This window comes from Cavia porcellus, unplaced genomic scaffold (genome assembly GCF_034190915.1).
Source record: "Cavia porcellus strain 051 isolate PalLab524CR breed Dunkin Hartley unplaced genomic scaffold, mCavPor4.1 scaffold_9, whole genome shotgun sequence".
NCBI classification, from domain to species: domain Eukaryota; kingdom Metazoa; phylum Chordata; class Mammalia; order Rodentia; family Caviidae; genus Cavia; species Cavia porcellus.
In genome coordinates this window covers 92,330,832-92,356,407 of record NW_026947492.1, presented here as the reverse complement: position 1 = coordinate 92,356,407, position 25,576 = coordinate 92,330,832, and the positions used below count along the sequence as shown (strand labels likewise).

Sequence of the window (25,576 nt, the reverse complement as noted above, 5' to 3'; positions counted from 1 at the left end):
CTCAGTTTGGGCAGCTTAGAGTTAGTGAAATCCAGTCTCAAAATAAAATTGAAAGAAAGAATAATAAAAAGAAAAAGAGGAAGAGGAGGAGGAGGCTGGGATGTAGCCCATTGTGAAGGGGGTGCTGGCAAATGCCTATAATCTCATTACTTTGGAGGCCAAGACAGGAGGAGCTTCATGAGTTTGAGGTCAGCCTGGGCTACATAGTGAGCTCAAGGCCAGCTTGAACTGCATAGTGAGACCCTGTGTCAGAAAATCAAAACAAACAAGCAAAAAAGACAAGAACAGGCATCTTTTAAAAAGAACAGTTGACATATGACTAATAAGCATGAAAAAATACTCAGGCCCACTTGTGATTAATTTAACAAACCTAAAATAAAAATGAGTCATTTGGGAGGCCTCAGATCAAAAATCAAAGTATCAGAAAAGACTAATAATAATGAAGTATTGTAAAACATGAGAGAAAACACTATGTTGAGTGGACACTGCTATAGTATCTTCAGAGTAATATCAAAATTAAAAATATATTTTAAAAAAGGAGCCGGGTATGGTGGCTCATGCCTATAATCCCAGCACTCAGAAAGCTGAGACAGGAGGATCTTTGGGAGTTCGAGACTGGCCTAGACTACAAAGTGGGCTCCAGGCCAGCCCAACTGCATAGAGAGACCCTGTCTCAAAAAGAAAAAAAAAAAAAAAAAAAAAAAAAGGAAATACAGATAGCCTTTAATCAGTAATTTAAGTCTAGGGAATTATGAAACTCCAGAGAATTATTCTTTCTTATGTGTGGAGATGTATACAGATGTTCATTGTAGTTTGTACTAGATTAAAACAAAGTATTCACCCAAACATTTTTTGTTTGTTTGTTTTTTATTATTGTAGAAGGTGGAAAGTTAGCTGTTAGTCTTGATTCTTAGGGTCCTGATAGCTAATCTCAATTATTTGTGAGGCTGTTCTGTAGATGAGGAATTAAAGTTACCTGTGTAACATTAGTTAAGCTCACTGTTTTTGTTTTTGTTTTTGTTTTTTTTTTTTTTGAGTAGGAAAATTTATTGGAGCAAAGGAATGGGAAATGGGAGCGGGGAAATGAGAGACAGGAGGGGTCCCGAGGTGGCTGTCCTCACCTAAATGTTTACCCAAAGGGGACTAGTTAGTTAAACGGTGACCGATGCAGATGATGGCATGGACACAGCCCTTTAAGGAGTGACACAGATCCATCAAGGGAAAGATCAGTCCAGATGGAGCAGGATTGGTTAGATTAAGTAGATCTCAGAAATGTCCACAGATGAATCTTTAAACTCAGCTGCGCAGCCCAGATTCAAGCTGACCTTTGGGCTGAAACCTTCACTTCTGCCAACCTTCTGTGTAATCAGTGGATCCTTCTCCCAAACTATCCATAGATTGAGGCTGTACCTGATCCTTTTGTTAAAACCTGTTTACTCTTCACAGGGCTTTTTTTTTGTACCAGGCCCTAACTACTTCAATTTATTTATTTATTTTTATTATTGTGGTGCTAGGGATTGAACCTAGGTCTTGTGCATGGTAGGCAAATGCTCCGCCATTAAACTATGTACCTCCAGCCTAACATTTTAAAAATGCCCAACATAAAGTATTATCCCAAGTCTTTTAGTTTCCCTGATTTGCTGACAACATGAACATGTGCTTTTCAGTGACCTACTTTTTTATTTCTCCCTGTCTCTCTTTTATTATTATTAGTCATTGTGTTTTTGTTTGTTTGTTTGAGACAAGGTCTCCCTATATAGTTCCTTAAACTCATTATGTATCCAGGCTAGTCTTGAACTCAGAGCAATCCTCCTGTCTCAGCCTTCTGAGTGCTGGAATTACAAGCCTGAGCCACCATGCCCAGCTAGGTATTTTTAATTTCTTTGTTGAATAGTTAACCAATGTTTTCGAACCACTTGTTACCTGACTTTAAAAAAAAAGTCACCTGACTTTTTTTGACCACTAATGCAGTACTACTAAATGAGAAGCTCTAGGGCTGGGGCCAGGGTGTTGAATTCTGAATGAATGAAAACATAATAACACGGGGCTGGGGATTTAGCTCAGCGGCATAAGCGTCTGCCTTGCAAGCAGGCAGTCGTGAGTTTGATCCCTGGTACCGATAAAAATGAAAAAGACCAAAAAAAAAAGAAAGAAAACATAATAACAAGTAGTTCAAGACGGTCCCCAGGGTTCCTGCATGCTGGTATTGAAGCTCTTGTGTAGTTTCTTCCTACATTGTACCTGGGTGATTTGCATGACCAACAAAGACAGATCTCTTCTGAGCTCAGGTCATAGCTGCCTACAGCTTGTCTCGGGGGCCTGCTTTCTGTTCCAGTCTTGGCCCTTTCCTTGTATGGCAGTAAGTCACAGGCTGTGTGTGGCTTATGGAGAAGCCACATGGCAAGGAATAGAGGCTTTGTCTTGTTGGCGAGTGCAGCTCACCAGTGACTGCATGTCACTTTACCCAACAGCCTTGGCCTGACGGCAGCCCCAGGCCCTAGGTGATATTGTAGCTTAGCATAACTGACACCATCTTGTGCCCTGTATTTAACTTGTGCCCTGTGTTTGACCCAGAAGAGTGAAAAATTATTCAGAGTACAAGTCCCATGAAAAAAGCGGAATGAGCTGCACCCACAAGAGAGAAAAAATAACCTGCTCAACAAAGAAGCAGGAGACAGATGTCAACCAAAATTAATGTAAGATTCTAGCTAAGTTGTTTCCAACAGGATGTCTTTCTGTGGTTTTCTGTTTTAAAAGCCCTGTTTTTGACTCTGACTCAGTTCAGGGCCACTTTTTTTTGACCCTGGTGGTCCCTGAGCTCAGCTAACAACATTCCAAATTTATTAATATGGCTGCTTGGATTCCTGTATTATTTACGAACTCACTTCAGTTGACACTGGAAGCCCCGTGGGACACCTTAGCCAGGGCCACCTACTAAGCTGCTGCAGGGTTGGTTATGGATCTTCAGGAAGTGAGATAATAAATGTTTATCTTTTAAGCTATCAAATTGAGAAACAATTTGCCATGCAGAAACAGATTACTGTTAATTAATTAATTACTGTTAATTAATATAAGTGAAAGGGAAAACTGTAGTAGGAAAAATTGTTCTTTTTAAAGGTTTATTGTCTCTCTCTCTCTCTCTTTTTTTTTTTGTCTTTTTGAGACAAAGTCTCACTGTGCAGTTCAAGCTGGCCTTGAGCTCACTGTGTAGCCCAGGCTGGTCTTGAACTTGTAGTGATCCTCCTGCCTCAGCCTCCAGAGTGCTGGGATTGCAGCCATCATGCCCAGCTGCTTTGTGCTCTTTGAAGCTTCCTAGCTTTGTAACTGTTTCATGGCTCTGCACTTGCTTTCTTGACTCTAGTAATGACCAAGCTTCGCAGTCATTAATCTAGTTTTGTAACTGATGGTCATTTGTCTAGCCGTGTAACTGATGATCTCACCCTGCTGACTAATAAGAACTGCCAGGCTGCCCTGTCCTGCCTTTGTAACTCCTGCTTATGCCTCATATAAAAATGCAGACTCACAGACATTCATTACCTGGCTGTTGTTGGAAGTTATTCTAGCCAGGACCACTGGTGTACAATAAAGCTGTCCACGGCCTCCTGACTTCCTTGGTTGTCAATTCTTTCATGGACTTAGCTTTGCTGCAACATAAGTACCATTTGTTGAAGTACCAACATAACACCACATTCTTTCATATTTTCAACATGTGTTATATCCTGTGTGAATTGCACATGTGATGTAGAAATTACTATCCCTAATTCACATGGGAAAATTGGAAATTTGAGAAAATCCTAAAATGTCATCATTCTGGGTATAAACCTTCAAAGAGAATATCCAAATGTTAAGTAAACATATTATAAACCAGTTATTATTATTATTATTATTATTTTGAGACAAGTTCTCCCTATGCAGTTCAGGCTGGCCTTGAGCTCATCACTTTGTAGCCCAGGCTGGTCTTGAATTCACAATGATCCTCCTGCCTCAGCCTCCCAAATGCTGGGATTATAGGCATGTACCATCAAACCTTACCAAACCAGTTACTTTAACCATGCAATAATGTTTTATTTTTAAACCAGAATTTTGCAGAAAGAATCATGTTAGGTGGTTTAAAAATGTACTCCCAATGTAGAGAACTAGTTGGCCATTCATCATAGTATTTCCATTTAGAATTTGGAAACTTTCTGCAAAAAGAGCATTAAAAAAGTTAATTAGGAAGGGAATATAGCTCAGTGGCATAAGCACCTTCATGGCAAGCACAAGGTCCTGAGTTTGATTCCTGGTGAAAAAAAAAGTTAATCATAGTTAATGCCAATGCAGCTTTTCTGAGAGTTGGCACAGTGGTAGATTCCTTTTCAGATAAGTTTGTTCACTAGTGTGTGGCAAGAGAATCATGCTGTCAGCACAAATGACAAAAGAGGAAGTGTTAAGAGAGTTTAAAATCTGGGTGTGGTAGTGCACGTCTGTTATCCCAGCATTCAGAAGATTGGCTGAGAGTTTGAGACCAGCCTGGGCTACAGAGTGAGTTCAAGGTCAGTTTGAATTGCATAGTGAGACCCTATCTCAAATAGAGAGAGAGTGAGAGAGAGAGAGAGAGAGAGAGAGAGAGAGAGAGACAGACAGACAGACAGACAGACAGACAGACACAGAGAGGCAGAGACAGAGAGACAGAGACAGAGAGACAGAGACATTAAGTACCCTGTGCATGTCTTCATGATCATTCGGTGAGTTGCTCACTGGCCCCTGGGCCAGGGTAGCCCCAGGAGTCTGGGACAGTCTCTCTCTACTTTGTAGTTAAGAGGAGGAGTTGGGTTGCTACCCCTGCAGATACCTTGGATATGAGTGTTGGCCTGGTGGCTGTGATGCAGGGGGCTGGGTGTTATCTTATCCCATGCACCTTCTTCCTCCCTTCATGCTCACCTGCATGTCTCTGATAAGCTGCAGGGTCGAAGGCACGGGTTTTCGAACCATTCTCATATGATGTCAAATTCCGCTTCTGTCACTTGCTGTGTGACCTTGGCCTACTGACTTTGCCTCTGTGTTCCTTATTTTCTATTCATTGGATCACACATGTATCCAAAAGTGATTGAGAATTTAAAGGTGATCAAGACAAAATCCCCTTAGCCCCACAAGCCCTCAGGTGTGGAGGAATGAACACGAAAACTTAGCAATAATGTCATTTGGAAATGGAGACAGGATCCACGAAATAATCAAACAGGGCAAAATGAGAGCGGCTAGGGGTGCAAGGAGATGGCAGTTCCTGCAAGGCTGATAGCAAGGTTACATGCTGTTCTATAAGTAAAACACTTGGTGCCTGGGTCAGAGTATTAGCACTGATCATAATCATCGTGTCTCTGTTGTGTGCCGGACACAGTTCCAAGTGCTACAGACATATGAACTCACACAAGAGCCTTGTTTACTTAGACACAGGAAGACTGAATTACCTATCTAAAGAAGGTAGAGCACCTGCCTGACAAGCACAAGGTCCTGAGTTTGATTCCTGACATGCACACATAGAAAAGAATATCTTATTAAAGTTATGGTTCTTTCTTGACCTGCCATACCTTGGTTTAGGAGGGTGGAGGAGCCCAGATGAGGTTGTGTTCAGTGCTGTTCAATGTCTAGGGGAATAGAGGCAGATGGGACCTGCGGCAGCTTGTAGAGCAAATACAAGGGGTCTCGGATGTGAATACACACATCCTTGTGGTGTGACTAGATGAGGATAATGATGACAGAGAGAACAGAGGATAATGTAGTTGTGAGGTAGTGGGATAAAGATGATGTTGTTAATCCGCTGTGGCTGCCATAACAAAATACTTATAGATTGGGTGGCTTCAGCAGTCGGCATTATTTTTTTTACAGTTCCAGGGGCTGGAAGTACAAGATCAGGGAGCCAACATGGCAGAGGTTTGATTTTCTTTCTTTGGTACTGAGAATTGAACTCAGGACTTCACATTTGCCAGGCAGGTGTTACACCACTGCGCTAAATCCTGGTCATCAGAGTTCTGATGAGAGCTCACTTCCTCATGCAATATGGTTGGAGAGTGTAAGGGAGAACACAGGGTCTCTAGTAACTTTCCTTTTTTCTCTTTTGTGGTGCTGGGGACTGGACACAGTGCCTTGTGCGTAGTAGGCAAGTGCTCTACCTCTGAACAATACCCTCACCTTAGTTTTTTTTTTTTTTAAATAAGGGCACTAATCCTATCAGAAGGGCCCCACCCTTATGAACTCATCCAATCCTAATCATTTCCCAAAGACTCCATCTTCCAGTGCTATCACACTGGGGAAAGCTGGGTGCGGTGATGTTATGGTTTGCATTTGGATGTCCCCTCAAAGTCTCCTGTGGTCATGAGGGGGTGGGCTTTTTAGAGGCAGTTAAATCTAGTTTATACTTGATTCATGGTCCAATGCTGAGATTAAGTGTGTGAATTCTACACCCACCCTAGGGCAGATAGCCTGTGTATAATATAAGGGACAGAAAGAGTTTTGTCTCTCTTCCTCTCTCCCTCTCTGGCTTGTTGTTTTTGCTTTCCTACCACCATGAACTGTTTGCCCCTCTGCCATGCTACCCTGTCTTAGATCCAGCTGATTATGGACTGAAACCTCTACAAACTGAGGTAAATAAACCTTTCCCCCTTTAGCTTTGCATACCAGGTATTTGGTCAATGAGAGAAAAGTATAACTAAGACAGGCGGCACAAGACTAATTCTAGCAATTGGAAATCAGAAAGAGGTGGATTGTTATCAACTTAGACTATGTCATGAGACCGTCTCTCAAAAAATTAAAAAAGCCAAAACCACAAGTAAAAATCCCCAAACCAAACTCAAAGCAAAGCAAAGCAAAGCAAAGCAAAGCAAAATGAACAAATTTGAGGAGACTCTTTAGTCTGAGGGCATGGACAGGATCTGAATCCACAAAGCTTTTCTGGGTAGGAATTCAACAGAGATGAAACAGTAGAAAAAAAAAGCTATTGAGTCTTAGATTTATATTTTAAAAAATTACAAAATCCGGCTGGGGGTTTAGCTTAGTGGTATAAGCATCTACCTAGCAAGCATAAGGTTGTAAGTTCAATCCCTGGGACAAAAAAAAAAATTACAAAATCAAAGATGAAAGTAAATGTTTTAGGATTTAATTAACTATAACTTTAGCTCAAGGCAGTGGTCACCAAAAGATCTGACTCTCCTCTGCTATTTGCAAATATAAATAAAAATTTAGGACAGCATCTTTGTACAATATCTTCATAATTCAGTTTTAAGATGCAAGTGTAAAATTATCAGGTCCCTCACTTAGGACCACAATCTCCTGCTCAGAGGTACGAAGACAGAATAAAAAAGGGACAAAACATATATTTTAATTGCAGTGGGAACCAGATGGTTAAAGCCTAATTATTAGGTTAACACACGAAGCACGATGTTGTTGACCTTGATTAGGTGCATAGCATGATTTAGGGGGTGCTGGTGGGCTGCTGGACCCCAGGGGTTTGAACTGCTGATGTAGTCAAGGAGCAATCTGAAGGCAGTAGTCATGGCACTGTCCAAAACACAAGTGAAGTCACTAGTAAAGTGACTTAATGAAGTCACAAGGAGTTAGTTGCCTTAAATTGATGAATTCAACCTCTTATGATAAATATAGTATATGATCTTGAGTAAACAACTCGGTTTGCTACAATGAGCCTTTGCTGGTCTAAGTAAACAAACTTAGAAACTGTCCATGAGCAGCAGCCATAACAAAATGATATTAGTGGTATAGCGTGGACAGCAAATACTTATTTTCTTCTAGTTCTGGGGGCTGGAAGTTTGAGTGAAGGTTGCTAGCATGGTTCAGTTCTGGTGAGGGCCTCTTTTGTGGCCTGCAGATGGCTGCCATGTTGTGTTCTAATATGGCAGAGAGAAGAAACTGTATATATTTTTTTTTCTGGTAATGTCACTGATCCCATCATCGGATTCCACCCTCAGGACCTGTTTTTTTTTTTTTTTTTTTTTTTTTTTTCCTTTTGGTCCTGGGGATCAAACTCATGACCTCACACTTGCAGGCAGGCTCTTGTACCACTGAGCTAAATCCCTGGCCTTCAGGACCTGATTTTGTTAATTAATTAAGCTTATTGGTAAGTGTTAGGTACACATAATGATCACATTTATCAAAAGGATTTTATACCTAGGCATGACATATCTTGATTCCTTTTTTCCCCATTCTTCTACACTCCTTTCAACCCCTCTTCCTCTTCTTATTTATCAAAATTTTGTTTTCACTTTTTTTTTTTTTTTGTCTTTTTGAGCCATGGTCTTGCAATGCAGTTCAGGCTGGCCTTGAGCTCACTTTGCAGCCCAGGCTGGTCTCAAATTGCTGTTTTCACTTTTTCCTTCTTATTTATTTGTTTTTAATTTTATTTTAAAGGGGGTAAAAATAAACATAATATAACCAGAACAAAACATAACATAACCAGAACAAAACAGATCATAAGAAAACCGTGTGATAAGCTGGACATGGTGGCTCACACCTCTAATCCTAGCACTCGGGAGGCTGAGGCAGGAGGATTGTTGCGAGTTCAAGACTAGCCTGGGTGAAATGGTGGTGGTGTGGCAGATTGTGGCCCTTACAGGGGAGAACCACCAGTGTCTCATGAGATCCACGCCATGTTGGAACTTAGGATGCTGGGAAACTAAGCAAGCACCTCCCCTCCCTGGTAAGTGGCTGCAGTGTGGCAGACTACAGCCCCTCCAGGGGGAGAGCCACGAGTGTCCTCTAAGATCCATACCATGTTGGAACTTATGAAGCTGGGAAACCAAGCAACCAGCCTGCCTCCCTGCTAAGCAATAGTGAATCTACTGGTGCATGGCCTAGAGTCAAACATCCCGCTTCCCTTATCCCCCTTCTTCTGTCTCCCCTCCCCTCCATTAGCAAATGAGAACCAGAAATCTGAGCATCTCCTGGGAGATTGACCATAGAAATAAGGATGATTTCCTTCTACCATCTCTTTGAAGGCAAATTTTTTTTTTTTGTCTTTTTCCTTTTTATCGGTACCAGGGATCGAACTCACAACTGCCTGCTTGCAAGGCCAAATATTTTTATTACTGTTTTGCTTTATTCTGATTAATGGTACTGCTCTATTCAATATTTTGTTTTGATAAGTTCTATAATGTTCTGTATTTCATTTTTTTTGATATACGTGATTGAAAGAACAACTATTGTAAAGATAACAAAATATACTGTGATACCTATTATCCCAGTAACCTGCTGTGAAGTTCTGTACCAATTTCACTGTAAGATCTTAGTTGGCTTTATTCTGTCTTGTTCTGTTGTATTTTACTGCTTTTGAAACTAAAAAAAAGAAAGACTAGCCTGGGCTACAAAGTGAGCTCAAGGCCAGCCTGAACTGCATAGCAAAAAAAAAAAAAAAAAAAAAAAAAAAAGTAAGAGACACAGATTTCAAAGTAAGACAACCGGAGATCATCACTGTCTATCATATTGTCTCTTGTTTTCTTCCAAATAATTGTCCATATCTTCACATACAATGAATTCATACAAAACAAAATAGTATAAAACTGACCAGAACAGGATGATGAAGGCATTTTAGGTCTTCAAGACCAGACAATAGGGAAGTCAACAATGGCTGCCATAATGTCTTTCATTCTGTTCAAAATAGCTGTCCATAATTTCATGTATATTGAAATTAACAAAACAGACTACAATCACTCTGAACAAAGAATAATAGTATTGCTGGATTTCACATCATGACGCTATGGAATCAGTACTGGGTTACCTTAGTGTCTCTTTTTCTTCAAAGTAGCTGTTCATTTCATCGTGCATTATATAATCGATTCTCATAAACTGTTTAGAAGTTCTATACATGGATGAGTCTCCACATGTATACCTATCCTTTCTATATTAGAGGAAAAAGCAAAGCAAAACAAGATAAAATAAAACAAATTCCTAGAAAAACATGAAACGAAAAAGACACATAAACAACAATAGCAAAGAGATTTATTTATTTTTTGAGACAGGGTTTCACTATGCAGTTCAGGCTGAACTTGAGCTAATTTTGTAGCCCAGGCTGGTCTCGAGTTCCATTCATGGAACAAAAGAAAAAAAAAAAAAAAAAAGGAAAAAGAAAAAGAAAAAAGAAAAGAAAAGAGAAGAAAAACAAAAAAAAGGGCTGGAATAACTCAGCAGTATAAGCATCTGCTTGGCAAGTGTGAGGTCCTGAGTTTGATTCCTAGTACAGAAAAACAAAAAACAACAAAACAAAGCAAAACAAAAAACCCCAAAAAGCCAAATGAAAAGAAATGATGGTGATATACTTGAAAGCCTAAAATGTGAATGAGAAACAACTGCAAGGAAATATACCAAAACATCCAACTGTGATTGTCTCTGGACTGTGGCATTATAAGCGATCCCTCTTCTATTGCAACTGCAAGCAAAGACACTAAAATGACACCGAGGATTTGGAGGCAGATTTATTTATGTCAGTGGGCACTAGTTGGGATCATTCCAGAATATCAGGCCCTAGTCTCTGGTGGTCTAGGGCTTTTAGAAGATGCACAAGCAGGAGATACAAAGGAGGTACAAAAAGCAAGACAGAACAGCCTGGCAGTTCTGATTAGCTATCAGAGTGAGATCATAGGTTACAAGGGGAGATTAAAAATCTATGAAGATTAAAGATTGATGAAGGTACCAAGGACATGATTTGATAAGCATTTAACAAATGCTCATTGCCCAGCAGGTCCTGTGCTAGGCAATAGCCTTTCAAAAAAAGTTTTCTTCTTTGCCTCTAGCTAGGCTCTAACACATGCTAGATAAAAGAATGGCACAGTGAGTTATGTGGTACAGAGGTTCCAGGCCTCTGTGTGTACATGAGCCACTTGGCGAACGTGTTAAAATACAGGGGTCAGAGCTCTGCCTTGCAGCCCTTGAATCAGAAGCTCCTGGGTGAAGCTTGATACAGATATAGCCTGGACCATTGCAAGTAGTTAATAAATGCCATCTACATGGGGCCAAGGGTGTAGATCAGTGGTAGCGCATTGAACTTGCATGTGTGAGGGCCTGGGTTCAATCCCCAGTACTATGAAAAGATAAAAGCTGATGACATGGATGAAACATTATATCTGTATCACTGTATTATATCATGAGGTCAAGTAGAGAAGGGGTTCAGGCAGACAAGATGAGTCTCAGAGCGGAAGAGTTAGGGAGATCTGCTCTTGCCTGTTCTACCAAGACTGCTCCTCAAACTCCAGTACTGAGAAGAGAATAACGAGGTCCTGGGGCTTGGTGAGTGGAATCTTTTGGGGTGTTTTCTTTCTTTCTTTCTTTCTCTAGGCTGTTCCCTAGAGATTGCTCCTTTCTTGTTTCTACTCCCTTCTACTAACTTCCTAATACTGAATGAGGAGCAACCCAAAGGTGCACCCCAGAGAGCTTTGGGTTTGAAAGGAAATGTACAAGGGTGGAGCCTAGGGGTGCTGAGAGGGCTGAGCTTGGATAACCTCAAGGACAAAACAAAGCACTTGACTTCACAGAGGCCAGGACTCTGAAAGCGTGGGGGTTGGAGGTCACCTAACCCACACATTTGACTGAAAGGGATTCGTCCTTGGAGATCCCTGCTATTGAATTTACTAGGAGACCTATGGTTTGCCAGATTTACAGTTAGAAAAACTTGCTTTCATGTGAAGGCTTGAAAATAATCTTTCTACAGACAAAAGACAGGTGGGTGGGCATATTACAGGAGAGGGGCTGGGCCAGACATGGTACATGTATTAACAAACTTCCTTTCACATCACCCGCACTGCGTTTGGTATTTTACAGAGAAGGAAACAATCAGATAGGTTAATCACTTTGTCAAGGGCGCATGGTGGATAAAACCTCTGCTTAAGTCATGGTGTGTCTGGCCTCAAGTTCAGAAGCAAAGAGCCAGAATATCATTATGGATACTGCTCCACAAATTACCCCAAAATTTAGCACTCTGGGTTCTGAAAAGATGAGTTCTGGTTTTTTCTTTTTCTTTTTGTCTTTTTGAGACAGAGTTTCACCAGGCAGTTCGGGGTGGCTGTGAACTCACTTTGTAGCTGAGGCTGGCCTCAAACTTGCAGCCATCCTTCTGCCTCAGCCTCCCGAGTGCTGGGATTAATGGCCTGCACCACTAGGCCAGGCCAAGATGAGTTCTGATAAAGGCAATCTTTGCTTTTTTCTTAACTGCCTTCAGGAGCAGACTGCCTCATCAGTCACACTGGCTACTCCAGGGCTCACTTCCTTGACCAAAGTGGGCTCTAACAAGGCAGAGGCATTCTGGGATGGATGTCTTCAGAGGAGGGATGACACCAGCAGGTTGATTCCTAGAAGCAGAAAGCTAGGAGGAAGCCCTAGAAATGCCCCAGGCTGGGGTTAAGGTTTTGGAACCTCATCCATAGGCCTTGGAATGCATGGGTTAATCTTTACAAAGCTTCTGGCCCACCACAAAGGGGAAGCAAAACCACTGTCTGCCACCTGTTGTGGAAGGAGAGAACCAAATCAAAAAGCACAGGTCATCTGTATGAATGTACATTTCTCTGCGTGCATCTGTCTCCGACAGCACTTGGATTTGGGTGTATCTGGTGCCTCAGATACATCCTCAGCACATCTTTTTTTTTTTTTTTTCTTTGCAGGGCGTTTCTCGTTCAGCACATCTTTTAACTCACGTGTTTGTCTCTCTCCTTGTTTTTGTTTTTCTGTCATTCCTTTACATGTAATTGCCCCCAAGAATTTGTATGATCCTTTTCTCTGGACTCCTCCCTTGTTAATCACAACCTTAAAGCTTTCAAGGTGGCTGTGACTGCAGCTCGCAAACACCTCTAACTCGCTGGTGCACATTCAGCTACCATGAACAGCATCACTCCCCCACAATGCTGACCTTTCACCTGACCTCTCCTGCTTTCCTCAGCATTTCCAGGCTCCTCTCCAGCTCTGTAGGAGTGCAGTGGAGTAGGGGCCACTTAGAAGTGCTCTGGGCATCTGGAACAGACACAGAGAAGTCAGCTGAGATCCAGCAGCAATCCAGGCATAAGGTAAACAGTTCTGAACTGATTACAGCTCCAGGTAGGGCAAGCTTAGCTAGAAGGTGACACATGGCAAAACCACTGGGGTCAGAGATAGAGGAGGCCACTGGGTGAGAAGCTCCTCCACCACCACCCCTGCCACCCCCAAGACACAAGGAAAGTCCAGAATAACATTTGGTCACCTTTCTATGTATTTTTCATGTGTCTGTTACGTAAGAGCTAGGCTCAAAGAGCGAAGTTAAGGAACAGAAGACAACTGGCTTACTGTCATCTTACTGGTTCAAGTCCAAACTCCTTAAGTAGGACTTTCAAGACCCTTCCCAGCCTGGCTCATGCTTACTTCTCTGGCTTCTACACTTCCACTCTTCAGCTCATGCCAGTACTACAACTATTGCACTGAATCCAGTGTGTCTCTTGTGCTTCTATGTATAGATGCACGTCCCTTGTCTAGGATATTACATCTGTGGATGTCTGATCAACAGTGATAACTCACCCTTTTGTTTTTTTCTTTTCTTTTTTTTGACTCACCCTTTTGGATTTAGCCACAGCTTCTTCAACTGTGTCAGATGTGACTAATGATTCTAAAGGCTCTTTGATGTCACCTGTGCCATACCTTACCCCTTAGCTATTTCAGTTGCTGTACACCACGTCTGTTTACTTGCTGCCTGAAGTAAACCGTGGGTTCCATGAGGATGTAGCCTATGATTTACATGATAATTTAAACTCCAGCACCTAACACAGTGGTTGGCACATATGAGATGCACAGGAAACATCTTTTGGGTGAATGAACATGTGAGTTCAGTCTTACACAGGAGAGGAGCAAGGACAAAAAATTACAAAGCTGTGTGGAAAGGGCCATCCTAACAGGTCCTTTTGGGTACAGAAAAGAAGGAATGTCACTTTACAGGCAGCTATATCCCACCCTCTGTGACCCGAAATGTGCAATCCAGAGTAAAAACACTGAGTAGTAAATAAAAATTTATTTTTTCAACAGACAAAAATCTTACCCATATGAATGAAACTGGGATAAGTTCTTTACTTTGGGGAAAGGGGTACCGAAAGTGTCTCTTATTTGTTGGTGCCTGTATCAGTCAGGGTGCTGGCATGTCAAGATTTTAACTGAAAAGAATTCAGTGACCACTTGCAGAGATGTGGGCAGTGTTAAAAAAACCAGTCTTGGGTGAAGATCACTGCTACGCCAGACCTGAAAGAGTAAGGAGTGAGTTTAGAGTGGGCCACAGAGAAGCACAGTTTCTAGAACAACCAGATTCCCAACTCCAGACCAGTGGAGCTCACCCACACGCCCTCCTATCCTGAGATTGGCTTCTGATTCTCAGGAGTGAACTGAGCTAGAAGCTAGGGGCCTAGGGAACCCTAATACTGCAGACCTTAGAGCCTGGGGCCCAGGGCAGGATGGAGAATGACCAAGTATGGATCAGGGTGGTGATGGGGAAGACAGAATAACCAGCATGGAGGAGGAGAGGCTATCTGTATGATTCACTTCTCTACTGGGTAATTCAGTACAGATTTGAAACCCGAGGGTGACAGTTCTAGATCTTATGTTTTACGTACAGTATTTAGGCATCTGTGTATAGAGACTTATTAAATCAGTGAATTATTAGGATTAGGGTGGGACCATACCAATTATATTTTTAAAAAGTTTTCTAAGTAACTTATAGTCCTCACTTATTGGGAACCACTGATGTAGTTCTTCCCCCTCCTCCCTTTTTTTTTCCATGCTGGAAATTGAACCTAGGCACACTAGGAAAGCTAGTATATACCCAGCCCCAAGTTTTTTTCTTTCTTTCTTTTCTTTTTTGGTACTAGGAATTGAACTCAGGACCTCATGCTTGCCAGGCAGGTGCTGTGCCACTGCACTATATCTCTGGCACGTGTTTTTGTTTTTTTGAGACAAGGTCTTACATGTAGTTCAGGCTGGCTTTGAACTCATATGTATCCCAGGCTGGCCTCAAACTTGCAGTGATTCTCATGCCTCAGCCTCCTGAATGCTGGGGGATTAAAGGTGTGCACCACTATGCCTGGCTTCATTTTTGTACTTAATGAAATGAAAATCCAGAGAAATGAAAGGTGTCCTGGCTTGCCTGATTTCTGAGAATTATCTCTGAGTGTTAGCTGGAACTCTCCCCTTTAGAGGGTTTAGATGGAAGACTGGACAGCGTACTGTTCTTATCTCCTGACACAATGCCTTCATTTTATTGATGATGAAACTGAGGCTCTAAAGATGGAGTGATAGGCCTAATTATACAACTAGCAAGTCAGAAGAAGAAAAGAATACTACCAAGTACAGTGTGTCTCCCAGTCCAGGGTTCTTTTCAAGTAGTACATTTTGTGAATGTTCCCACGTGTATCCATGTGTGTGCCAAAGCCATGGAGATGTAGCTCTGGAGATACAGGCTCCTCCACAACCCAAGTGGAAAAAAAAAACCCCAGAGAAGCTAGTGTTCACAAACTTGTGGGGCTCCTTGTAGGAGGTATCTAAGGGGAGTGGGGATGACTTTGGGTGACTGCTCCACTCTCATCCCAAATCCTTGACTCTCACCCTTCCTGAACCAGGATCTGAACCTCTGGTTGTCAATTCTGTCACCAGGGGAGGACTGTTGCACCTCTGAGGGGTTGTCTGGTCAACAGTACACAGGGAATTTTGGGTGGGTAGTGTCCAGGAGAGAAGGAAAAGATCCACTGTAGGAGAAGCTCACAGGAGACTGCAGTCAATTTGTCCCTCCCTGATACTATGTAAGGCTTGGTACAGCAGAGGGATCTCACCACCCCAGCGTTTGATGGCTGCTAATTAGCGCTGGACACTCCTTTCCCTGTCCCCAAAGCCCGAAACACAGCTAATGGGTTTTGACTGCAGACCCCAGTGCAAACCCCTTACCCGGTCCTTGGAGGTGTAACTGAAGTCTCCAAGTCCAGGAAGCCTGCTGGACTTACTTGAAACTCTCACAACATGCTTGTGTCTGGCAGAACCATATAGTCCACTCATCTTACACATGAGGAAATCAAGGTCACGGACGGCCGTGATTCACCCAGTTGCAGGGCATGGAAGCAGCAGAACTGGAACCAATTCCAGCCCATTTAATGCCTACCAGTTTGCCCATGTAATGCCATGATTCTGAGCATGCTCAGTTCTTCAATACTTGTGTACCTTTATGTAACATCAACATGAAATCCACTCATGTATTAGTATTTCACATTGTTCTGCATCCTTAGAGTATGCAAAGTCCGCTGCTGTCTGTCTTCTTGGTGTCTCATTTGTGTGTGTTACAGACGTCTGGGATTTGTGAGAAGTGTGTGCCGAAGGACTGTTGAGTATCTGATTCTTGTTTAGGGTAGCTGCGATTCTGCATGTTTGTATATTCCTTAGAACTGAGGGCTTTTTTTTTTTTTGTACCTACACAGGAATCTCTTCTCTTGAAGCTGTGTGCTTGCTGATCATTGGGTGTCCACTGGGATGTGTGTCCATACACAGTGAAAGTTGTGCAATTGGGTCTGCAGAGGTTGCACGCTGAAGGCCGAAGGGAAATCTTTCCTGAATGAGGAGAAATCCTGTCTGCCAGGTGTCCTGAGCAGGCATGTGTTTCTTCCAGCCAACCAGGCTCCTCACTCTGGTCCTGGGAGGACCGTCACTTTCAGGGAGATTCTGGCTCCTCCTCTTGGAGGGGCGGGGCCTCAGGCCCCGCCTCTTGCCCCAAGAGAAGCGAGGCTGAGACCCTGAGAGCCCAGCAGGCGTCGCCCTCTAGGCCCCGCCCCCAAGTCCCCGCCCACCTCGGCTCCCACCCGATGATTGGTGGTGTCTGTAGTGACGTCGCGGAGTTCACAGACAGAACTGCAAGCGCCGGGAGCGCGGGAGGGAGTGTTGGTCCCTCTGGGTTTGGACGCTTCGCTACCTGCTCACCTGGCCGCGGGTGCATCCCGGCAGCTACAGCCCGGAGTGGGTGTTCCCCGCCGCAGCCGCAATGGTGTCCCCGGTCACTGTGGTGAGTGAGCGAGCGGGCAGGCAGGCTCCTCCTCGCGCACCCGCAGGAGGGAGGAAAACACAGGGCACGTGACTCAGAAGCGTGACTTTGTTGATCTGTGTGTGTCTGGCGCGGGTCCGCAGGGTCGCGGCCTGGGGTGGAGGTGGATCAGAGGGAGGTGCGGAGGGGTAGACAGGAGGGTGGCGGGGTCCTCCTGGGAAACCTGGCCAAGTAGTTTTTCTGCTTGTCTTCTCCTATCAATGAGGCACAGGAGAGGACGCCCCGAGTCTACGCTACGCTTATACCGCGCTGGGGGAAGATGGATCATTATTGACATTGTATCCTTTTCAGACTATCTCCTGTCCAGCCTTTGTCTCTTTTTCTAGCACTGGATTGTGGCTGTCATGGTCTCCCTGCCTACTGGCAGTTTCTCTGAGAAATAGGAGGCTGGGGTAGGGAAGGGAAGAGGGACCATTAGTCCCTCTTCTACAGCAAGGAGGTGGAAGCGGTTGATCTCCTCCTGTCTCCGCCTGTGCCTTACCCCTACTCTAACCACCTTGTCGGGGTTGTAGTTTCCTTGCAGAGGGAAAGTCATCTCTACTGCCTGCTCTTGCCTTCTATAGAGGGAGAACAGGCCTCCCGCTCACCCCATCACAGTCTCTCTGATTAGCATTTGGTGGTCTGGTTATCTGAAGTGTCCCCACAACCCTGAGTTTGACAGCTCATCCAGCCAGAGACACTTTAGCTAGCAGGGAAAAATAACTTTGGCCCTAGTGTAAGTATCCAAGACTCCAGCTGCCCAAAGAAAGAAGCTCTTGGGGATCCCAGATTCAGAATCTCTGCAGCTGTCCTCACCCCCAGTTTGAACTGTGTCTGCAGTGGCCTTGGGTACAGCCTTTCTTCAGCCACCCTCCCCCTAATCCGGTTGAGACCAAGTCAGCTGCTCTAACTTCCCTCTCTTAGTTAGTTCCCTGTCTCCTCCCAAGCTGTCTGCTGGCTCCAGATCAGAAGCTGGGAAAATAGCCCTCCCCCACCCTCTTCCTGTCTTTCTCCCGCCCCTCCAGTTGCTCTTGTTCTCTGGGAAACGGGGCACACTTCCTCCAGCCCCACACCTCTTCCCTCAATCCCTGTGGTTCCTGGTGATTGAGAGTTTCCTTGCTCTCAACTGTTGGGTCTCTTTACCCAGCATCCCTAGCCACTGTGACTGGCTTTGTCCTTGGTGCCACTGTTAGTCTAGGATAGGTGGAATGGAGGTGGAAGGGGACAGGGGCTGTGGGGGTGGAGGTGGTTGTCATCCCACCCTTCCACATTCCTGGCACTCACCTGGTGTTGCCAGGGCCCTAAGCTTGTGTCCTGGCTACTGTTGAGGATCATGAGCTGGCCAGTCTTTGTGGTTTCACACAGCTGCGGGCTGATGCTGGCAGGGAGACTGGCTAAGAGCATACCGAGGAGGCAGAGGGAGCCAGGAAGGGAAAAGCATTGGGCTGGAGAAGGGAGACGGTATGCTCAGGACGGTTGGCTGTCCAGCTGTGTGAACAGGAGTAACCAGGACAGAAGAGCCCTTCCCCCTCCCAAGGAGTCAGGCTTAAGGATGACAGTGGGTTTGTTCACTCACTCCTGCAGGTTGAGAGCTGGGTTACTCTGTGTCCTTCCTGTTTGGGGTGGCATACAGAGTAAAGGTTGTTTTTGAGGTAGATATTGGGGTTGAGGGTGCTGCCTCTGAGCCCCAAAGTGGGCTTCTGAGCTTTTGAGATCTCATTGTTGCCTTTGTCTTGTGTCTTCCAGGTGAAAAGTGAAGGACCTAAACTGGTACCCTTCTTCAAGGCCACTTGCGTGTATTTTGTGCTCTGGCTGCCCTCCTCCAGCCCGTCCTGGGTCAGCGCCCTCATCAAGTGCCTGCCCATCTTCTGCCTGTGGCTCTTCCTGCTGGCGCATGGCCTTGGATTCCTGCAGGCCCACCCCAGCGCTGCCCGCATCTTTGTGGGGCTTGTCTTTTCTGCTGTAGGGGATGCCTTCCTCATCTGGCAGGACCAGGGCTACTTTGTGCATGGTCAGTGGTCAAAATAGCTGTCTGGAAGGGGTTCTGAAGCTGGGGAGACCCCTGGGGGAGCCAAGCATTTGGACAAGGGAACTTTTTTTTTTTTTTTTTTTTTTTTTTGTCTTTTTGAGAAAGGGTCTCTCTATGCAATTCAGGCTGGCCTTGAGCTCACTTTGTAGCTCAGGCAAGTCTTGAACTCATGATCCTCTTGCCTCAGCCTCTGGAGTGCTGGGATTACAGGCATGAGCCACCACGCCCAGCTTGACAAGGGAACTTTGTTGTTTTTTTTGAGGCAGGATTTCGCTGTGTGGTTCAGGCTGGCCTTCAATTCACTTTTTTTTTTTTTTTTTGTCTTTTTGAGAGAGGGTCTCTCTATGCAGTTTAGGCTGGCCTTGAGCTCACTTTGTAGCCCAGGCAGGTCTCGAACTCATGATCCTCTTGCCTCAGCCTCCCGAGTGCTGGGATTACAGGCGTGAGCCACCACCCCTGGCTCCTTCAACTTACTTTGTAGCCCAGGCTGGCCTTGAACTCACAGCAATCCTCCTGCCTCAGCCTCTCTACTACTGGGATTATAGGCATGTGCCACCACACTTGGCTGACAAGAGAACTTTTGAAGAAGGATTTTGAGTTTTTTGGGGGCCAGTGACTATGGGGTTCCTTGTTGGTGGGTTCAGGGGATCCAGTGGTCAGTTCAGGACAGTATGTGTATGTGTGGGGGTGATTTTTACCGTGTGGATCTTCTTGCCCCTGTGATTTCTAACACAAAGCTTCTAGGGTATCCCATCCCCAAATACTCATAGTTACCAGGCCCACCTTCAGCATCCTTTGTCCCGTCTCACTCTCAGGTATGCTGATGTTTGCTGTGACACACATGCTCTACGCTTCAGCCTTTGGCATGCGGCCACTGGCTCTCCGGACTGGTCTGGTGATGGGATTGTTGTCCGGCCTGTGCTATGCCCTCCTCTACCCCGGCCTCTCAGGTGCCTTTATCTACCTGGTGGGCATCTATGCGGCCCTCATCAGCTTCATGGGCTGGAGAGCCATGGCAGGGCTGCGGCTGGTCGGGGCAGCGTGGCGCTGGACGGAGCTGGCAGCTGGCAGTGGTGCACTGCTCTTTATGATCTCAGACCTGACCATCGGGCTCAACAAGTTCTGCTTTCCTGTGCCCTACTCTCGAGCACTCATCATGTCCACCTACTACGCTGCTCAGATGCTCATCGCCCTGTCTGCCGTTGAGAGCCGGGAGCCAGTGGCGGACTGTAGACTGAGAAAGGCCGACTGAGAGGCCTGTTCTGTGCATCTCTGTCTCCTGGGGTTGAGGTCCAGGTCCTGGGAACCTACAGGAACTGGCTTAGGACGGCTGCAGAGCAGCCTGGAGCAGCAGGTACTGCCTGGGTTAATTGTCGAGTTTGAGGGGGTAAGCAGAAGGACCTCGCTAGCAAACCTGGTGGTCCAGCACAACACTGCCAGCTCAGTCAGCCAAACATAGACCTCTCCCACCTCTACCCCATTATGACTGTCAGATACCCCCCACCCCAGGATTATGGTGCTTACTTTGACCCTGTTCCCTGCTAGGTGGAAGAGTGGTTGTATTTCTTATGCCTAGGACCAAGGTAGCGCTGGACTTACCCACTCTCACCCTTTCTGATTTGCATAAAGTTGCAGGAAAGAGGGGAAAAGATCTCTGCCGAGGACCCAGGGCCAGGGCTTAAAGGACTTTCACTGGCCCTTAGTTGGGAAGATTGGATGAGGGTGGAGTCCCCTTTCCCCTTGTGTATCCTTATTACTTGAATAATCTTTACGTGGTGAGTGTGAAAGGGAAGGGATGTCTGTCCGGGTGGCAGGACAGGGAAATTCCTGGGTTGGAGAGCTTGTGTATACCAAGGACTCAGTTGGCCCTGTGTCTTTCACAGGCCAACCCAGAGTTCAGGCCCCCTAAAATTACCCTTAGATCCTGTTTCCAGAGCTAGGGTGACCCATGCCAAAGGAAGGGGTGGTCTGTGTGCGTGTGTGTGTGTGTGTGGTCTATCTTCTGACCTGTGTTTCCCTGCTGTATGTCTCTGTCCTACTGTCCGTAAATGTCTCATAGGGAGAGGGCCTCAGGGAGCTGCTGAGGGTTGTGGAGCCTGGCTCAGAGCCAGGCTCCCCACCTTGCAACCCATCCTCAGAGTTTTCCTCCCTGCCCCTCCTGCACTGGGAGCAAGAGGAAGGGGCTCCTAATGACACTCTAGGGTCTTAAAACTCAAGGCACATTCAATGCAAGGGGAGTAAGGATGGAGCAATCCGTCCTTTACTGCCCACTCATGCGAAATAAAAAATAAAAACTAAGAGCCATTGGCTCGCCCACTTGTCTGGCTGTGTGGCACGTGCCTGTCCTGGAGAGGAGGTGGGGGCATAGTGCCAGGGGCCCTGGCTGTCCTCAGAGTCTGGGTCACAGTCTTGGGACAGGCATCTTGGCGTCAGGCTGGTTCCTTGGCTCTGCAGGTTGGAATGGATCTCACTTCCGTGGTCACGTGTGTGTGCATGAGGATGTGTTTCAGGAGGGTGGGGGATGGGTAGCACTTGCGTTTGTCTGCCTTTTTTGTTGATGCACTCATGTTTGTGCATCATATCTTATCCCAGTGTCCTCCTCTTGCCCTTATTACCCAGTGTCCTCCTCTGGCCCTTATTACCCAGTGTCCTCCTCTGGCCCTTATTACCCAATGTTCTCCTCTTGCCCTTATTACCCAGTGTCCTCCTCTGGCTCTTATTAACCAGTGTCCTCCTCTGGCCCTTATTACCCAGTGTCCTCCTCTTGCCGGCCTCCCACCCCCTCCCACTCCATCCCTGCTGTCTGCTGTAGAACATCGGGTTTCTTTTTAAGCATCTCCTTCTACTTGGACTCTGAGGTGTGGGATTAGATTGGCTGATTCATACTCTAGCCCTGACAGAATAATGCCTCACCTGACTCTGGGAGCATTTGCATTTTAACAGGAAGGTGACTACAGCATGGGTAGAGTTGTTGCACATTTGTAGGGGTACCATAGAGGAAGACTTATATCCCATGGGCTTGCGTGGATCCATTTTCTCTCTTTTTTTGTTTTCTGAGACAGGGGCTCACTATGGAATTTAGGGTGGCCTTGCACTCACCGTGTAGCCTAGGCTGGCCTCAAACTCCTGCTGATCCTCCTACCTCAGCCTGCCAAGTCCTGGGATTTTAGGTGTGAGCCACTATGCCTGGTTAAATCCATGAGTTTGCAAACTAGAGTTTTCCCCTTTGTTTCCTTTCCCTTTCCCTCCTTTCTGCGCTCTCTGTGTCCCCTTCTTTGTCCCATTCCTCTCTCCCCTCCCTACTTCTACCTCCCTTTTTTCTTCCTTCTCCTGCCTCTGAGGATCCGACTCCTGTCTTGCACATGCTCGGTGTGCACTGTGCCACAGAGCCACACTCCTAGCTCCAAACTAGGGTTTTTACAGATTCCTAGTGGAGAAGAGGAGGACTCAAAGGCTCTTCTTTGTTGTTGATGTTTTGAGACAGAGTCTCACTGTGTAGTTCAGGTTGGCCTTGAGCTCACTGTGATCCTCCTACCTTCAGCCTCCTGGGTGCTCGGATTATCGGCATGAGCCACCATGCCCTGACAAGACTGTCTATTCTTATTTTAAATCTGTAGCTAAGAATTGTTTCTCTTCAGGAAGCATTCCACCGTGAAAGATGTTTGAAACTCAGTGGACTGGATGACTGGTCCCTTCTAGCTATGATATTAGGATTGCTGGGAACTGATGAGGCAAAATCCTAATCCTTTCAAACACTGGAATGCTCAACAGAGACCAGCCTGGTGTGAAGAAGCATGAGGAAGGAGGACAGGGAGGAAGATGAAGCTGGCAGGAGTTGCCCCCACCTGGAGGCTGTGGAGGAGGAAAAGCCAAGTCAAGGCCCAGGCACCTGGCTAGATGCTCTATTGTGCATGGATTTGCAGCCTGGTCTCTCACAAGCTCTGCCCACCCACCTGGTTGGGAAGGGTGAGCTCAGTGAGTTTATTGTCCCATCCCTGCACAGAATGTTTACACTGGTGTGACCAGAGGGCAAAATGGGTTCCATGTTGGGAACAGGCCCAAAAGCCCCTATCATGGCAGCCTCCCGGAGCTCTCATAAGGTGCTTGGATTTCTTTGTAGGCTCTATGATGGATGCCGATTGTCTTGTCATCTTTGTCTGAAAGACTAAAGCAAATGTTCATTCATGAACATTGCTGGGGAATGGGTAAACTCCTAACTGCTGGACTTCAGAGTTATGACACAGGACCTGGGGCTGAGCCTTGGGACCCTCAATCCTAGGTTGGCTGAGTTTATGTGGTCAAAAGCTACCCTGGTTCAGCACCTGACATGGTGCACTGTGCCAGGCACTTCCCTGCTCCATCTCATTCTAATCTCACAGCCCCAGGAGGTGAGAAAACAGGCTCTTCAGAAAGTAGTTTTCCAAGGGCACATGGCTGGTCAGTAATGGTGTCAGGCCCTGTGCCCACGTGCTTACAACCCAGAGTGAAGTCCTCAGGATCTCCAGCTAAGCAATGAGTGCTGGACACCTCTCCCAGTGCCCTTGCCAGTTTGGCAGTTTGGCAGCCACTCTGCAGGCTTTGTCATCTCAGTGCTAGACACTTAGTTGAGCACTTGAGAGACAGCAAAAGAACATGATTCTTTCTCCAAGGAAAGGCAACTATAACTGATGGACAAAGTCTATAACCATGGAGACCAAAACAATGTGACATAATGAGGCTGGAGAGATGGGGAGTGGGAACCTTGGTTAAGATTTTACCATGAGGATCGGGAGAGCTGGGTGGGAGGTGAGAAGGAGCAAAGCAGGTCAAGTTTATTTGGTTCATGTTGCTAGCTGTGCAGCTAAGGAGACAGTAGACTCTGTGAGAAGGAATAACTGTCTCCCCCATCTGTTCACAAACATGAGCATAAGCAAGTCATATGTGCCTGAGAGGGAGGTTCTGCAGTCTTCGCTGTTTGTGTTTCCCATTTGTGCTCATCCTAGACCAGTTGGTTTTCAATCTTGATTGCCCATCACTGTGATTTGCAAAATTTTACAAACATCCAGGTTAGGGTTAGATTGAGGGTTTCAAAACCTGCCAGAGAACTTGTGATTTTGTGTTTGGTTTAGAAGTGATGGGCAGGATCTTTTCTTTTTGAGACAGGCTCTCACTATGTAGTTCAGGCTGGTCTTAAACTCACTATGTATCTCAGGCTGGCCTCAAACTCCCAAGGGCTGGGACCACAGGCATGCACCACCATGCCTGATTGTATCTTTTCTAAAGGTGACCTAACTCCACTGTGGGTTGCTAACCACGGTTTATCAAGGGATCACACGCAGATCTGCAGGGGCCAGGAATATAACAAAGACTTTGGGAGCATGGGAGAGGTAACCTTGAGTATCTGCATCACCTGATGGCAGTCAAGATTAAACAGAGGACTGTGCCAGTGAAAAGAGAGTTGATGAATGGCCCAGGAGACTGTGGTTTTGTTCCTGTGCCTCAGAAAGGATCTATCACCCTGCCCCCACCTGGTCCCAGAGGTGCCCTTACTACAGATGGCGAGGGAGCACACCGCACTCATCACTGACCTTGAGTGCTCAGGTGCAGGCAGGGATGACAACGGTGGGATGGTGCACTTGCAGCTGACGGAGTTATGCTAGAACTTGGAGTTCACCTGCAAGGGAGATGCTGACATCTCCCTTGCAGAGGATCACTGTGGGCCTCAGGTTCCCAAGTAAGGCACAGGTCATGTGCAGTCCTGGCTTCGGAGCACCATGTGAGGCTTGAGTGGGTTCTAGGAGGCAATGAGTGGCACCAGACCTTCTGGTAGCTTCATGCTCAGGTCCTCGACTATGTGGTGGGAGGACAAAGCAGGTGGTGGTGAATGGCCCCCAAGTGTCCCACCTGCCACCCCAGCTTTTGAGCTTCAGGGGCACCCTGGAGACCCAGCTTTGTGGAACCACAAAGATCTGGGCCAGATTTTCAGATGCAGGCAGCTGTGGGGGTACCCGCTGCACTGATTCCTAAAGGCTCTTCCTGTGGGACTCCCCACTGCCCAGCCTGCACCCACTCCAGGAGTTCTCAGCCCGAACAGAGGTTTACTTTTTTACATTTTCCCAGACTAGAAGGTCCTTTCCAGCCCCCACTTGTCAGATCTGGGTACCTAGTATTTCCAACTTACCCAGACCCTACATTAGCTTTGCTTCTGTGTCTTCTCTGTCCCATTCGGCCCCTAACCCCTAATTCCCGTTTACTGATTATCCACTTGTAACCCCTGCTGTGCCTGATGGACGAGGCACTCTCTTCGAGCCTGCGGCAGCAGATGTCCTAGAGTCACAAAAACATGAAGTGTTACTCTGCCATTTGGGAGCCCTGTGACCTTGGGAAAGTTACCTTTTTTTTTTTTTTTTCTGAGACCCATTTCCTCATTTGTAAAAAAAGGACTAACAAGAACTGTTCCTTTCAAAGGAATAATGAGTAAAGGGCTCAGCATGCAGTTACTATTCAATAAACATTCATTCTTTTCTTTC

At 45.8% G+C, this 25,576-nt stretch overlaps 1 protein-coding gene and 1 long non-coding RNA gene across 2 annotated transcripts; one reads left to right on the top strand and one right to left on the bottom strand.

Annotated features, from left to right (window-relative positions):
- Positions 1-13,982: 13,982 nt before the first annotated feature.
- Positions 13,983-16,787, bottom strand: LOC134477742 (uncharacterized). Its single transcript, XR_010049943.1, has 2 exons — positions 15,919-16,787; positions 13,983-14,226 (listed from the first exon to the last, which is right to left on the bottom strand). It is a non-coding gene; the product is annotated as an uncharacterized LOC134477742 (long non-coding RNA).
- Positions 16,788-16,844: 57 nt separating this feature from the next.
- Positions 16,845-25,576, top strand: Tmem86a (transmembrane protein 86A). Its single transcript, XM_003461214.5, has 3 exons — positions 16,845-17,020; positions 18,785-19,049; positions 19,883-25,576. Exons 1-3 carry the CDS (start codon positions 17,000-17,002, stop codon positions 20,317-20,319), a joined length of 723 nt encoding a protein of 240 aa, XP_003461262.1. The 5' UTR covers positions 16,845-16,999; the 3' UTR covers positions 20,320-25,576.

Bases quoted from the DNA above. Each gene is read 5' to 3' on its own strand.
- Tmem86a (XM_003461214.5), top strand. From the start codon at position 17,000: ATGGTGTCCCCGGTCACTGTG. The intron at 17,021-18,784 runs GTGAGTGAGCGA...TGTGTCTTCCAG, and splicing joins TGGTGTCCCCGGTCACTGTG to GTGAAAAGTGAAGGACCTAA. The intron at 19,050-19,882 runs GTCAGTGGTCAA...TCTCACTCTCAG, and splicing joins CCAGGGCTACTTTGTGCATG to GTATGCTGATGTTTGCTGTG.